Source organism: Mustela nigripes, chromosome 17 (genome assembly GCF_022355385.1).
Source record: "Mustela nigripes isolate SB6536 chromosome 17, MUSNIG.SB6536, whole genome shotgun sequence".
NCBI classification, from domain to species: domain Eukaryota; kingdom Metazoa; phylum Chordata; class Mammalia; order Carnivora; family Mustelidae; genus Mustela; species Mustela nigripes.
This window is the reverse complement of record NC_081573.1, coordinates 12,195,032-12,210,185: the sequence shown is the minus strand read 5'-3', so window position 1 is coordinate 12,210,185 and position 15,154 is coordinate 12,195,032. Positions and strand designations below refer to the sequence as shown.

At 43.1% G+C, this 15,154-nt stretch overlaps 1 protein-coding gene across 1 annotated transcript; it reads right to left on the bottom strand.

Moving 5' to 3' along the window:
* Positions 1–1,769: 1,769 nt before the first annotated feature.
* Positions 1,770–14,801, bottom strand: LOC132005123 (zinc finger protein 211-like). Its single transcript, XM_059381923.1, has 4 exons — positions 14,530–14,801; positions 13,710–13,748; positions 12,761–12,887; positions 1,770–3,776 (listed from the first exon to the last, which is right to left on the bottom strand). The coding sequence occupies exons 1-4, from the start codon at positions 14,560–14,562 to the stop codon at positions 2,308–2,310; spliced, it is 1,668 nt and encodes a 555-aa protein (XP_059237906.1). The 5' UTR covers positions 14,563–14,801; the 3' UTR covers positions 1,770–2,307.
* Between the last annotated feature and the right edge of the window lie 353 nt (positions 14,802–15,154).

Below are 15,154 nucleotides of genomic sequence, written 5' to 3'. Positions count from 1 at the left end.
TTTTTTTTTTTTTTTTTTAGAGATTTTATTTATTTATTTGGCAGACAGAGATCACAAGTAGGCAGAGAGGCAGGCTGAGGTCGGGGGAGTAGGCTCCCCACTGAGCAGAGAGATGTGGGGCTCAATCCCAGGGCCCTGGCATCATGACCTGAGCCGAAGGCAGAGGCTTCAACCCACTGAGCCATCCAGGTGTCCCTCTTTGGTAGTTTCTTAGTAAGTTAAACATTCACCTGTCCTATGGCTCAGGCATTTTACTTTGAGTTACTAACCCAAGAGAAGTGAAAAAATACATATGTACATATTAAATTATATATAAGTGTTCTAGCAGCTTTATTTGCAATCGCCCAAACGAGGTACCAAAGGCTCCTAACAGATGAACAGATAAACAAATGGTATATCCATAGAAAAGATACTATGCAGCAACAGGGTGAAACACTTATATAAGCATCACTGAAGAATTAATTATCTTAATTAATTATCTTAAGATAATTACAAATCATGAATGAAACCAGAAAAATAAAACACTTTATGACTCAGTCCATATAAAATTCTAGAAAATACAAACTATTATAAATGAAGGTAAATCAAAGGTTGCCTGGAGAGGGGAAAGACACATTATAAAATGATGTGAGGCAAATTAGAGCTGATAGACATGGTCAAAATCATGATCACGATGAAGTTTTGTAGATTTGTATGTACACCAAAACTTAACAAACTGTACACCTCAAATAGGTGGAATATATTGTATGTCAACTATACCTGAATCAAGTCCTACAGAATAGTTCCAAACAAACAAAAAAACACAAAACAAATACAAAAACAAAACCTGAATAAAGTTCTATGAAATAGTTCCAAACAAAAAAAACACAAAAGATGTCCCTCCCTCTTTTCATAAAACCAGGTTCTGCAGCCCTGTATTGACTCTCTCTCTTTCCTGATGGCCTTGGAGAAGCAGCCTTGCCTTAGTGGTAGCAAATACTTATGACTAAGTAAATCCATACCACTCACTGAACAGGAATGCTGGCTAGGTCACAGAGCCACACCGAGGGACTAAGGGATCTCCTTTCTCTGCATGCTTGTTTTCCTATGTGTGTAGAAATGGCTTAAGGTGAATATACTAGAACCAGTAGCTTATTTTTCTTTGACAAAGATCTCAGCGACAAAAGATGCACAAACCTGGAGGTCCTGAGTTTCTATACATACCTATCCTGCACAATCACAGTCACTGGAGCATTTCTTGATGCAATGCTAGAAGGGGCAAGTGCAGTGTACTTTGCTTCAGACTCCTCCATTGTTACTGTACCAATTATAGTTCCCCCGGGGCTCTGTATTCTCACCATGACATTTGCCTAATGAATCCTTGGTATCAGGGCACATGGCTCCCTTGTAGCACCTGGGGTAGAGACTCAACACTACTGAGCGTTATGTAACATCCACTGTGAAAAAGAAAAACAATTCCTGTAGTTCTTAGAACCACTGAAGGTTGTCACAATTTCCTGACTCTTCAGGGTGTTCTCTGAGCCCACAAAAAAATCCTGAAACCCAGTCCACAAATTAGGACAAGGCCTGGCAGTCTTTCCTACGAGACCTCAGGCAACAATGTAAATTGTTGGAAAAGCTGGAAAGAGAGCTATTTTCTTTCCAGACTCTCATCTCTGAGGCACACAAAGCATTAGGAACCCCAACAAAGCTGTTCACTCTGTAATGCCGACAGAACCCAGCCATTTTCAAATCACCTCACATAGCGAAGAGAACCCCAAGAGCAAAGATGGCTTAAACAATAAAGTCTTTATTACTGCAAAATCTAAAGGAATAGGAGGCAGGGAGATCCCAGGCTGGGGACTTGGGAGGTCAGGAAAATCCAAGAGGAGTGTCACAGAACAAACACATCCTTGAAAATGTGGTCCTTCTTGGCAAGTTACCAGCAGAACTCAGCTTGGGTCCTCTGGGCCATGCTCTAACTTCTACAAGAGAAGAGAATGAAGACCCTATAAGGGCTAAGAGTAATCACGATTTCCTCCAGCAAAAGGGAGGGAAAGAGGTCAGCTTCCCTGAGCACACTGTGGTGGTAACTAAAGCACTAGTGTACACTGTAAACGCTGAGTGGTAGAGGTGATAAAACTCTTCCACAGAAACTGGCAGTGACATAAACCTGGCAAGAGCCCTGGACAGGTTAGAAGTGTGACACAGCTCCTGTATAGATTCCCACATACTAAAGTGAGATCTCTCCATTGTGGATTTTCAGATGTATGGACTTAAATTTAGGTAGATGGCTTCCTCACAACTTCTCTCCTCCAGTGTAATTATCTAAGGCCTTTCTCTAGTATGAAGTCTCTGGTGTTGAATGAGGTCAGATTTGGAACTAAAGGATTTCCCGCATTTTCTGCACTCAGTAGATCTCTTTTCAGTGTGAACTCTCCGGTGCTGAATGAGGCTGGAGCTTTGGCTAAAGGATTTTCCACATTCCCCACACTCATAAGGCCTTTCGCCCGTGTGGACTCTCAGGTGTTTAACAAGGTTAGATTTGCAGCTAAAGGACTTTCCACATTCACTGCACTCAATAGGCCTTTCTCCAGTGTGAACTCTCCAGTGGTTCTTGAGGTTGGAGCTATGGCTAAAGGATTTTCCACATTCCCCACACTCATAAGGCCTCTCTCCTGTGTGGACTTTACGATGTGAACTGAAGCTGGAGCTTTGCTTAAAGGATTTCCCACATTTACTGCACTCATAAGGCCTTTCTCCAGTGTGAAGTCTCCTGTGGTGAATGAGGCTGGAGCTTCGGCTGAAGGACTTCCCACATTCACTGCATTGATGAGGCCTTTCTCCAGTGTGAACTCTCCTGTGGTAAATGAGACTGAAGTTTTGGCTAAAGGACTTCCCACATTCACTGCACATATAAGGCCTTTCTCCAGTGTGAACTCTCTGATGTTGAATGAGGTTGGACCTTTGGCTGAAAGATTTTCCACATTCCCTGCACTCATAAGGCTTCTCTCCAGTGTGAACTTTCCTATGGCTATTGAGGCTGTAGCTTTGGCTAAAGGATTTCCCACATTCATTGCACTCGTAGGGCCTTTCTCCAGTGTGAACTCTCCGATGTATAATGAAACTGGAGTAATAGGTGAAGAATTTTCCACATTCATTGCACTCATAAGGTCTTTCTCCAGTGTGGACTTTCTGGTGCTGAATAAGGTTACATCTTCGGGTACAGGCTTTTCCACATTTGCCACACTCATAGAGTCCTTCTCTAGTGATAACTCCCTGGTCCTGAGCAAGTGTGTCTGCGCAGCTGAAGGCTTTCTTGCATTCTCCACAGTTGTGATGACTTTTATCACTGTGAAAGACAGCCTTACACTCATTGTTCGGCTTCTCCCCAGTGTAAGTGACCTGTTGTTGGAGAAATCCCATGCTAGCTAAGAAGTCCTTCCCTGTCTCCTCACAGGTAAAGGGCTTTCCTGACACGTGGACTGTACAGTTCTTTATAAATGAGGCTCTGTCCACAGAATTTCTGAAGGGTATCTCTCCAGTGTGCTGCCCCCGGTACTGCTGAAGGTTGACATCTAAACAGAATTGTTTCCTACATGTATATGGTTTTTCCCCAAGATATGTTCCCTGGTGCTCAGCCAAGTACAAAATGCTTCTCAAGATCGGGCCATGCAGTTCAAAGGGCTGGGCCTTCTGGGAAGGTGAATCTGCCTTCAGAGTCCCAATCTCTGAAACTCCTATAGGAATGCTCTCTTCGGAAGGTGCATGCTCATCCTTCACTCCAAGCCAACAACCTGAAAGCAAAGAAGTGATGATGAAATACATGTTGACTTTATTGGGAAGGGGCAAAACCCATCACAAATGTACATCTGACACATTAAAGAACCAGTATAAGGAACTGTTTTCAGGAAAAGGAAGTTGGGATTAGGTTTTGGAAACAGTTGCTTTATACTACTGGGTCCCCAAGGTCACAGAACTGGGGAGGCCTCATTAGGCACAGGATACAAGAAAAGGGTTGGGCTGGGGTGAAACACATATTCTACAACTCATTCTACTGTTAATGGCTTTTAGCAGGATTACCTCTGCTGTGACCTGTGATGCTGGACAGAAGTCTATGTCCACATGTAGGAAAATCTGACTGGAACAAAGTAAATGGCTTTAAGAATTCATAAAAGGTGGGGCGCCTGGGTGGCTTAGTCAGTTAAGTGTCTGACTTTTGGCTTCAGTGCAGGTTGTGATCTCAGGTTAGTGAGATCGAGCCCCAGGGCAGGCTCCACACTGGGCATGGAACCTGCTTAAGATTCTTTCTCTCCCTTTCCCTCTGCCACTACCCCTCTCTTAAAAAAAAAAAACAAAAAACAATTAAAAGATATGTGCACACTTTACTGTAGAGAGAAGAGTGTGAGGAATGAGTAAGAAAAAAGGTCCAGAGAGGTGGAGATTGGCCTGGGGCTAGAGAATGAATAAAAATGACAAGTCAGCAAAGTGTCAAGAATGGAGAAGGGACGGTAGAAGTGAGTTGTGGCCACCAGCAATGGCACCAAAACACAAGTCAAACACAACAGGTTCCTGGTGTGATTTGTAACAAAGGTCTGATATCACATTCTCCCCCAGCTGTCATTCACCTAGATCAGGCCCTCTCTGGGCCCATCTTGTGAAGACTGGAATTATATCCATCCTGTGAAGCACAGGAGACTCTTCCCCTAACCCCAGCTGAGCAACTGCATGGGACTTGGAAGATCCAAATCCTAAGGATAAGATAGGATAGGTCAGTCGTTAATACTGGCCTGGAACACCTCAGCACACAATGGATCACAGAAAACATACTATAAAAAGTACCTCCATGCCCAGCTAGAGGGAAGATGGTGGGGCAGGAAGCACCAGGAGCCTGTCTCCTCACCCGGGACCACAAATGTATTGACAGACTCAATCTGATGTAACTATTTTGCAACTCTAGAGTCTAATGAATGCTTGCAACTTGCTAAATTGCTTTAACTTTGGTCAATATCAGCTCTTAGCAATGTGTTAAGTTATAAACATCCCAACTTGTCTAACTCTTGAGTCCTACAGCAGGCAGTCATACACATTTTTCTAGAGCAGCTTGCTGGAGTCCAGGTGGGCAATAAGGACTCTGTCCTCCAAGTATCACAGATCTATATTTCTGATGGTGGAGGTGTAATAGACAGGTGGGCAGCCATTGTTGCAAAACCTCTCCCTCCCTGACTCAGGCAATTTTACAGGAGATTTAAAGGGCAGATGTCTATCCATTCCACCACCTCCTGTTTCTCTTATTCCTGTTTTGGGAGACAGAAATTCAAGACTAGGATATTCAAAATCACATATATGGAGGAATAGAAAAAATCATCATACATGCCCAGGGAAAGGCACAGTCTTAGAAAAAAACAGAGGAGATCTTAAGTTTATACCTCAGACTGATCTCCAGTAGACACCCTACAACCATTAAAAAAAAAACCTCCAAACCTTTGGTTTTCAACAACAAGAAAACCAACAAATCAGAGGACACACAAAGCAACAAGAAAGTTTAATCCATTCTAAAGAAAAAGAAAAAAATCAAGAGAAAGTGTCCTTGAGAAAGACTACATTGTGTACTTATTAGACAAAGACTTTATTTTTTTCTTCAAGATTTTATTTATTTGACAGTGAAAGAGAGAGAGAGAGAGAGAGAGAGCGAGCGCACACAAGCAGAAGGAGCGGGAGAGGAAGAAGCAGGTTTTCCACTGAGCAGTAATCCCAATGTGTGGCTCCATCCCAGGACACTGGGATCATCACCTGAGCTGAAGGCAGATGCTTAACCAAATGAACCACCCAGGTGTCCCTAGACAAAGACTTTTATTTAAAACATCTGTCTAAAAGACGCTCAAAGAGCTAAAAGAAAATGTGGACAAAGTCAAGAAAATGTTGCATGACCAAAACATAAATATCAGTAGAGACAGGCAATATAAAGAATAATCAAAAAGAAATTTGGGGGCTGAAAAATATAATAACTGAATGAAAGAACTCACTAGAGGGATACAAAAACAACTTTGAGTAGGTAGAAGTAATCAGCGAACCTGAAGATATCAAATCTGAGGAAAAGAAAGAAAAAGGATTGACCAGAAGTGAACAGAACATAAGAACCTATGTTCTTGTGTTCTATAGTATACCAAATATAGTATAGTAAACCAATATATGCAATATATACAATGTGTAATATAGTATGTGTATAAACATATGTATATATGGGTATAAAATGTGTATACAGTAAACCAATGTATGCAATGTGTTAGCCTAGAAGAAGAGGGAAACAAAAGGACAGAGAGCTTATTTGAAGAAACAATGCCTGAAAACATCCCAAATTTGATGGAAGACACAAATATTAACATCTAAGAAGCCCAGTGAACTCCAACCAGGCTAAACTCTGAAACTCACTCTTGGCACACACTACAGTCCAAGTGTCAAAAGCAAAAGGCAAAGAGAGAATCTTGAAAGCAACAAGACAGAAGTGACTCATCACATACAATGGATCTCCAAGATGATCAGATTTTTCATCAGAATCCATAGAGGCAAGAGGTAGTGGGTTGATATATCCAAGGGTTGAAGGAAAAAAATCCAAGAATCCTATAACAAGCAAAAATGTCCTTAAAAAAGGAGAGAGAAATTAAGACCTTGCAGATAAGTAAGAGCCAAGGAAGTTCTTTACTATTAGATGTATCCTGTAAGAAATGGTAATGGGGGTCCTTCAGGTTGAGATGAAAGGACACTAGACAGTAACTCAAAGCCATCTGACCAAATAAAGATCTCTGTTAAATTAATATAAAAACAATTATAAAAGCTAATAACTTGGGCTTATAACTCCACTTTTGGGGGCACCTGTGTGGCTCAGTGGGTTAAGGACTCTGCCTTCGGCTCAGGTCGTGATCCCAGGGTCCTGGGATCAAGCCCCGCATCAGGCTCTCTGCTCGGCAGGGAGCCTGCTTCCTTCTCTCTGTCTACTTGTGATCTCTGTCTGTCAAATAAATAAATAAAATCTTTTAAAAAAATTTAAAAAAACCCCAAAACTCCACTTTTGGGGGGCACCTGGGTGGCTCGGTCAGTTGGGCATCTGCCTTCCGCTCAGGTCGTGGTCCCAGGGTCTTGGAATTGAGCCCCACATCAGGCTCCCTCCTCACCCGGAGGCCTGCTTCTCCCTCTCCCACTCTCCATGCTTATGTTCCCTCTCTCACTGTGTCTCTCTCTGCCAAATAAATAAAATCTTAAAAAAAAAAAAAAACCAACTCTACTCTTTGTTTCCTATGTTTAAGAGATTAACACATAAATAACAATTACTGATCCAAATTTCTGGACATACAACACACACAAGATGTAATTTTATGACATCAGTAACTAAAGGGTGTAGGGACAGAGTCGTATAGAAGCAGAGTTTTAAAAAAATATGACTGAGGGGTGCCAGGGTGGCTCAGTAGTTAAGCCTCCGCCTTCAGCTCAGGTCATGATCTCAGGGTCTTGGAATCGAGCCCTGCAGAGAGCCTGATCCAACCCCCCATGCCTGCCTCTCTGCCTACTTGTGATCTCTGTCAAATAAATAAATAAAATCTTTAAAAAAATATGATTGAAGCTAAGCTGGCATAAATTCAAATTAACTGTTATAATTTTATATGTTAAATGTAACCCCATAATTAACTAAAACAAAACAAAACAAAACCCAATAAAGAAAAAACAAAGCTCTCTAGAAGGTGTACCAAAAAAACCCTCCAAAACAAAACCAACAAATCAGAACATCTCACTACAAAAAAATAAATAAATAAATAAAAATCAGTTGAATGCAAAAGACAGTAATATAGAAAATGAGGGGAAAAAAGCTTCAAGGCCTACAGAAAACAAATAGCAAAATGACAGATGTCCCTGCTCATCAGTAGTTACTATAAATGTAAATAGATTAAACTCTCTAAACAAAAGACAAAATTGGTGGAATGGATAAAAAAATGTGAGCCGGGGCGCCTGGGTGGCTCAGTTGGTTGGACGACTGCCTTTGGCTCAGGTCATGATCCTGGAGTCCCACATCAGGCTCCCAGCTCCATGGTAAGTCTGCTTCTCCCTCTGACCTTCTCCTCACTCATGTTCTCTCTCACTGTCTCTCTCTCAAATAAATAAATAAAATCTTAAAAAAAAAAAAAATGTGACCCAACTATATGTGGTCCAAAAGACACTCACTTTAGACCCAAAGACATAAGTTCAAAGTGACTTCTTGGAAGTGACCATGCAAATAGTAATCAAAAGAGAGCAGGAGTGGCTATACTAATATTAGACAACAGAGTGATTTACATCAAAAAAGGTTATGAAACAAAGAAAGTTATTATGTATTAATAAAAGGTTCAAGACACAAGAAAAGATAATAATTATAAACATTTAGGCACCTATAACCAAATAAAGATCTCTTATTAAATTAAAGATCATTGGGGCACCTGGGTGGCTCAGTGGGTTGGGCCTCTACCTTCAGCTCAGGTCAGGATCTCAGGATCCTGGGATCGAGCCCCGCATTGAGCTCTTTGCTTAGCAAGGAGCCTGATTCCCCCTCTCTCTGCCTGCCTCTCTACCTACTTGTGATGTGTCAAATAAATAAACAAAAAGAAATAAATTAAAGACCATCAAAACCATGAAATAAAAATTGATAGAACTGAAGGGAGAAACCGACAGTTCTAAAATAATAGCTGGAGATATCAATGCCCCACTCTCAAAAATATAGAATAAACACACCAAAGTAAGGAAATAGAGGGCCTGAACAACACAATAAACCAAGTATAACTAGCAGAATATACAGAATACGGCCCAACAGCAATATAATACACATTCTTCTCAATTGCACATTAGACATTTTCCAGGAAAAAGCATATGCTCAGCAAATTAAGTGCTACTAGATTTAAAAAGACAGAAGTCATACAAAGATTCATTCCAATCAAAATGGGTTAAGTTAGAAATCAAAAACTGAAGGAAAACTGGAAAATTCATCAGAAAATTCACCAAAAAACCCCGGGGCACCTGGGTGGCTCCGTGGGTTAAGCCTCTGCCTTCGGCTCAGGTCATAATCTCAGGGTCCTGGGATAGAGCCCCGCACTGGGCTCTCTGCTCAGCAGGGGCCTGCTTCCCCGTCTTTCTCTGCCTGCCTCTCTGCCTACTTGTGATCTCTGTCTGTCAAGTAAATAAATTAAATCTTAAAAAAAAAAAAATCACAAACCTATGAAAATTAAACAAATAATTTTGGGGGGCCTGGGTGGCTCAGTGGATTAAGCCGCTGCCTTCAGCTCAGGTCATGATCTCGGGGTCCTGGGATCGAGTCCCGCATCGGGCTCTTTGCTCAGCGGGGAGCGTGCTTCCCTCTCTCTCTCTCTGCCTGCCTCTCTGTCTACTAGTGATCTCTCTCTCTGTTAAATAAATAAATAAAATCTTAAAGAAAATAAAAAAAGAACAAATAATTTTTAAACAACCAATGGGTCAAAGAAGAGTCATAAAGGAAATTACAAAATACTTAGGTTTAGAGACAAATGAAAAGATGGTATCAGCAATAATTATGTGAAGCAGCAAGAGCAGCACTAAGGGGGAAATTTATTCCTGTAAACACATTAAAAAGGAGAAAGATCTTGAATCAACAGCTTACCTTTACAAACTTTTTTTTTTAAAGATTTTGTTTATTTATTTGACAGACAGAGATCACAAGTAGGCAGAGAAGCAAGCAGAGAGAGAGAGAGAGAGGAGGAAGCAGGCTACCTGCTGAGCAGAGAGCCTGATGCGGGGCTCAATCCCAGGACCCTGCGATCACGACCTGAGCCGAAGGCAGAGGCTTTAACCCACTGAGCCACCTAGGCGCCCCTACCTTTACAAACTTAAAGAACTAAAAAAGAGCCAATAAACCCAAAGCTAGTAGGAAAAAAAAAAAGAAGAAGAAGAAATATTAAAGATGTGAACTGAGATAGAGATAAAAAAACAACAAAGAAAAGGCAACAAAACTGAAAACTGGTTCTTTCAAAAAGCTATCAAAATTTAGACAAACTTTTAGGGTGCCTGGCTGGCTCAGTCAGTGGAGCATGATTCTTGGTCTCGGAATTGAGCTTAAGCCCCACATTGAGTTTAGAGATCATTTAAAAATAAAATCTCTAAAAAAAATTGACAAACTTTTACCTGGATTGGCCTTAAAAAAAAAAAAAAAAAGACTCAAAGTGGTAAAATTAAAAATTATAGTGGGAACATGACTACCAATTCTACAGAAATAAAAGAGATCATAAGAGAGTACTAGAAAGGAAAGGAGACTGAATCACTAATCAAAAACCTCCTGACAAAGGAAAGCTTTGGGGCACCTGGATGCTCCCTCAGTTAGTTAAGTGTCTCCTTCCAGCTCAGGTCTTGATCCCAGGGTCCTAGGATTGAGTCCTACATCAGGCTCCCTGCTTAGCGAAGAGTCTGCTTCTCTCTCTACCTTTCCCTCATGCTTGTGATATCTCTCTCTCTCAAATAAATAAATAAAATATTAGGGCACCTGGGTAGCTCAGTGGGTTAAAGCCTCTGCCTTCGGCTCGGGTCATGATCTTAGGGTCCTGGGATCAAGCCCTGCATCCGGCTCTCTGCTCAGGGGGGAGCCTGCTTCCCCCTCTCTCTATGCCTGCCTCTCTGCCTACTTGTGATCTCTGTCTGTCGAATAAATAAATAAAACCTTTAAAAATAAATAAATAAAATATTAAAAACAAAATAAACTTGGGGCAGCTAGGTGGCTCAGTTGGTTGAACATCTGCCTTCAGCTTGGGTGGTGATCTCAGGGTCCTGGGATTAAGCCCTGGATCGGGCTCCCTGTTCAGTAGGGAGGCTGCTTTTCTCTCCCATTCTCCCCCTACGTGCTCTCTCTCTCCAAAGAATAAATAAAATCCTTTAAAAAAATAAATAAATTAATTAAAATAATAAAATAAAATAAATTCAGCTTTCCTTTGGGGAAAAAAAAGAAAAAGAAAAGCTTGGACTTGATGGTTTCACTGGTGAGTTCTGCCAATCACTTATTGAAGAACAAACACCCATTTTTATAAAAAACAGACAAAGCCACTAGGAGCACACAGAAGACCAATAATATACTTGACGACTCATCAGGTAAAAAAATCATCAACAAAATACTCCCAAACTGAATTCAGAAGCATACTGAAGGATTATACACCATGACCTACTGGGATTTACTTCTAGAATGAAAGGATGGTTCAACATACAAAAATTAATCAATGTAATACGTCCCACTCACAGAATGAGGGAAAAATTACATGATCATTTCAACTGATGCAAAAAAAAGTCTATCAAAATTTAACACCCTTTCATGATGAAAATAGTCAATAAACTAAGAACAGAAGGAAACTACCTTAACATAGTAAAAGTAAAAGATCACAACCCATGGCTAATATATTCAATGCTGAAAGACTGAAAGCTTTTCTTCCAAGATCAGGAAGAAGGATACCAACATTCACTACTACTATTCAAAATGGTATTGGAAGCTCTAGACAGAAAAAAAAAAAAAAAAAAGAAAAAAAAAAAAAAAGGAATGGAAAGCTAAAAAAAAAAAAAAAAAAAAAAAAAAGGAAAAGAAAAAGAAAGGCATCCAAAGTGAACAGAATAAGTAAAATTATCTTTGCTTGTGAATATATTATATACAGAAAACTAGGTCTAAAGACTTAAAAAACTTTTAGAATAAGTGAACTTGGCAAAATAAGAGGATACAAATAGGATATTAAAAAAACCCAGTTGTGGGACGCCTGGGTGGCTCAGTGGGTTAAGCCGCTGCCTTCGGCTCAGGTCATGATCTCAGGGTCCTGGGATCGAGTCCCGCATCAGGCTCTCTGCTCAGCAGGGAGCCTGCTTCCCTCTCTCTCTCTCTCTCTCTGTCTGCCTCTCCATCTACTTGTGATTTCTCTCTGTCAGATAAATGAATAAAATCTTTAAAACAAACAAACAAACAAACAAACAAAAACCCAGTTGCATTTCTGTACATTAATAATGAATAATCTAAAAAGGAAACTAAAAACAATTCCACTTATAACAGTATCAAAATAATAAAATACTTAGAAATTAACCAAGAAAGTAAAGTATATGAACACAAGAAACTACAAAACTTTGATAAAAGGAATTAAATTAATAAGTGGAAAGAATTCTATATTCCTGGATTGAAAGATTTAATACTGTTATCAATACTACTCCAAGCCATCTACAGTTCAATGCAATCCCTATCAAAAGCACAATTTTTTTTGTAGTAATAGAAAAATTCACATGGAATCTCAAGGACACCAAAAAGCCAGAACAACCTTGAAAAAGACTAAAGTTGAAGGAGTCACACTTCTTAATTTAAAGTTTTACTCCAAAACTAAGTAGTCAAAACACTGTGATACTGTCATAAGGACAAATAAAGACCAATGCAATAGAATAAACACTCGAGAAATAAACTCTTCCATATATGGTCAAATTATTTTCTACAAGGAGGCCAAGACCATTCTAGACCACTCAATGGGGACAATCCATTAGGTTGACATCAAGGTTACAGATCCTGAATCCCTCCCTGTGAGGGTCTGAAGCAATAGGTGTTGTGGCAATAAAGGGGGAGAAGGGGACATGCAGACCAGCTCTAGAAACCACAGCACCTACCCAAGGAATTGGGGAAGGCAGCAGTACCCATTATTCAGAGGTGAGACAGAGCTGCTCCTACAGAAAAGAGAAAGGTAGAGCCTCGCCCAGGGCATGGAGGTGGGTGTGAGGGCCTTACCTAGTGAGGATGTGAGTGCAAAGTTCTCCAGCATTACATCATGGTACAGGCATCTCTGATCCTCGTCTAGGAGATCCCATTCCTCCCAGGAGAAATAGAGGGCCACATCTTCAAAAGTCACATTTCCCTGCCAGGATAAAGAAAGGTGAAACCACGAAAAGCCTCACTCCTGAAGACCCATACTCCATATCCCCACAGATCTATCTCACGTCCCTCCTCCTCTCAAGATCCCCAAATTAGAGGAGATACCAGACTCTTGTGTCACTGGTGTCTGCTCTTTCCTTTAACTCCCGTTAATTGCTGTGTTCACTCTGTTTCCCACTCTACAACCAAATGGAATGTGCTAAGACCTACATTAAGATCACCTGCTGGGGTGCCTGGGTGGCTCAGTCAGTTGAGTATCTGCCTTTGGCTCAGGTCAGGATCTCAGGGTCATGGGATCCACTCCCACATGGGGCTCTCTGCTCAGCAGGGAGTTTGCTTCACTCTCTCCCTCTGCCCTCCCTCTGCCTTCTTGTGCTCTCTCTCTGTCTCTCCCTCTTTCACAAATAAATGAATAGAACCTTAAAAAAAAAAAAGACCACCTTCTTCCACTGATCCAGACTTTCCCTTGCCTCCAGATGGACGCCTAACTTCAGACGCAGTCATTCCGAGCTCGATTCTGGCGCAGTGCCTCGGTTTGTTCTCACCAGAAAGGAGGCCTGCAATCACCTAAATGCGCTGAGCCTCATCTCCAGGCAGTTCCACATACTGACACATCTCTTTCCCTTGATCGGCCCAAATGGGAGCCCCTTCGTATAAGTCCTGGCCTAGACTCGACTTTGAGCTCGGGTTCTTCAGGGTCCCCAAACTCAAGGGCTGGGAGAACGGCAGATGAAGAGTTCATGACGCCGCGGATTTGGACAACATGTGGTATGGAACCAGGAGGGACTGGTACCCGTCCACTCACCTGTGTAGGTTCCAAAAGCATCTCTGCAACCATGGAGACCTGTGGGAAGAGGCAGGTTTTCGAGAGATGTGGCCATGGCGACTTTCCAGGGCCTCAGGCCTTCCCTGTGTCCCTGCGGGGCACCAGAGCCAGGTAACCTGGGGCAGACTGGCCGGCCAACCTCTGTGCTGTGTGTCCTTGGGAAAAGACTCAACCTCCCCCTGTGTTCTCATCACCGTCTACAACTTTTCTATTGAGCAGACTTCAGAGGCTACTCAAATGCCAGCGTAGACAGCGTCTCTCTTTTCCTCAAAATTCTCCACGGGTGGGCGCCTGGGTGGCTCAGTGGGTTAAGCCGCTGCCTTCGGCTCAGGTCATGATCTCACGGTCCTAGGATCGAGGCCCGCATCGGGCTCTCTGCTCAGCAGGGAGCCTGCTTCCCTCTCTCTCTCTGCCTGCCTCTCTGTCTACTTGTGATCTCTCTCTGTCAAATAAATAAATAAAATCTTAAAAAAAAAAAAAATTCTCCACGGGTCCCAGGACCCTCAGAACCGAGCCTCGGCCCGCCAGGCCAGGGGTCTCCGCCTCACGCCCTCTGAGGGCGGGAGGGCAGAATCCTCCCCCTCAGGCCCCCTGCGGCCCCTGCCCCAGGGGCCCCTCAGCCCCCAGCCAGCTCCCGCACTCAGCCAGCCGGCGCCCACACACGCGCCCCCGCCCACCAGCGCCTGCCTGTTCCGGACACCCGGGCTTGGGCCGCAGGGCCGCGAGCAGGCGCCCCGCGCTCGGGCCTTTGGAGTCTGGGTGGGGGGCGGAGGGGAGGCCCCGGGAGACGAGCGTTTACCTCAGCCGGGTCCCTGGGAGCGGCCGCCGCCATCGGAGCCTCTCGGCGGAGCAAAGTGATGACAGCTGAGTGGCCCCGGCAGTCGCGGACACTGAGGTCTCCAGGCGGTCCTCGCAGGCGGCGAAGTCCCCGACCCCAGACCCGCCTCCCTACAGCGGAGACAAAGCCTCCTTTTGTGTCTTCTCTATCGGTCGCAACCGGTGTTCCGGATCCTCTGACCGAGCCCGAAGACCCCAGAACCGCTAAAAATGACCGCCACAGAAACGACGGAAGCCCCGCCTCAAGGCGCATTGCCCTGCCGGAAGTGTCCATTTTCTGGGTTTTCATTGGACTACTGCGGCTGCCGCTCAACACAAGCCTTTCTGGGTAATGTAGTTCCTTCGGCAAGGCAGGCCTGGAAGAGGGCCGCCCAACACCAGGAACTCTCAAAGAAAAGATCAAACAGGAAGGCCAGGGCCAAGGAAAATGACCCTCTACTTCTGGGGTCCGGGAAGGTCTTCGGTTCCTCTTAAAGAGGCAGCGGACAACTTCTGGGGAGTCTTAAAGTGCCCTCTAGGGTCTTTGGTGCTACCGATCACTGGAGTGTTTCCTCATTATTTCAGACTGAAATGAAGCTGGCTCTAGC

Coding starts and splice junctions, on each gene's coding strand:
- LOC132005123 (XM_059381923.1), bottom strand. CDS start 14,562: ATGGCGGCGGCCGCTCCCAGGGACCCGGCTGAG. Junction 13,749..14,529: donor CTCCCAGGGACCCGGCTGAG/GTAAACGCTCGT, acceptor CTCTTCCCACAG/GTCTCCATGGTTGCAGAGAT. Junction 12,888..13,709: donor TGCTTTTGGAACCTACACAG/GTGAGTGGACGG, acceptor TTATCCTGGCAG/GGAAATGTGACTTTTGAAGA.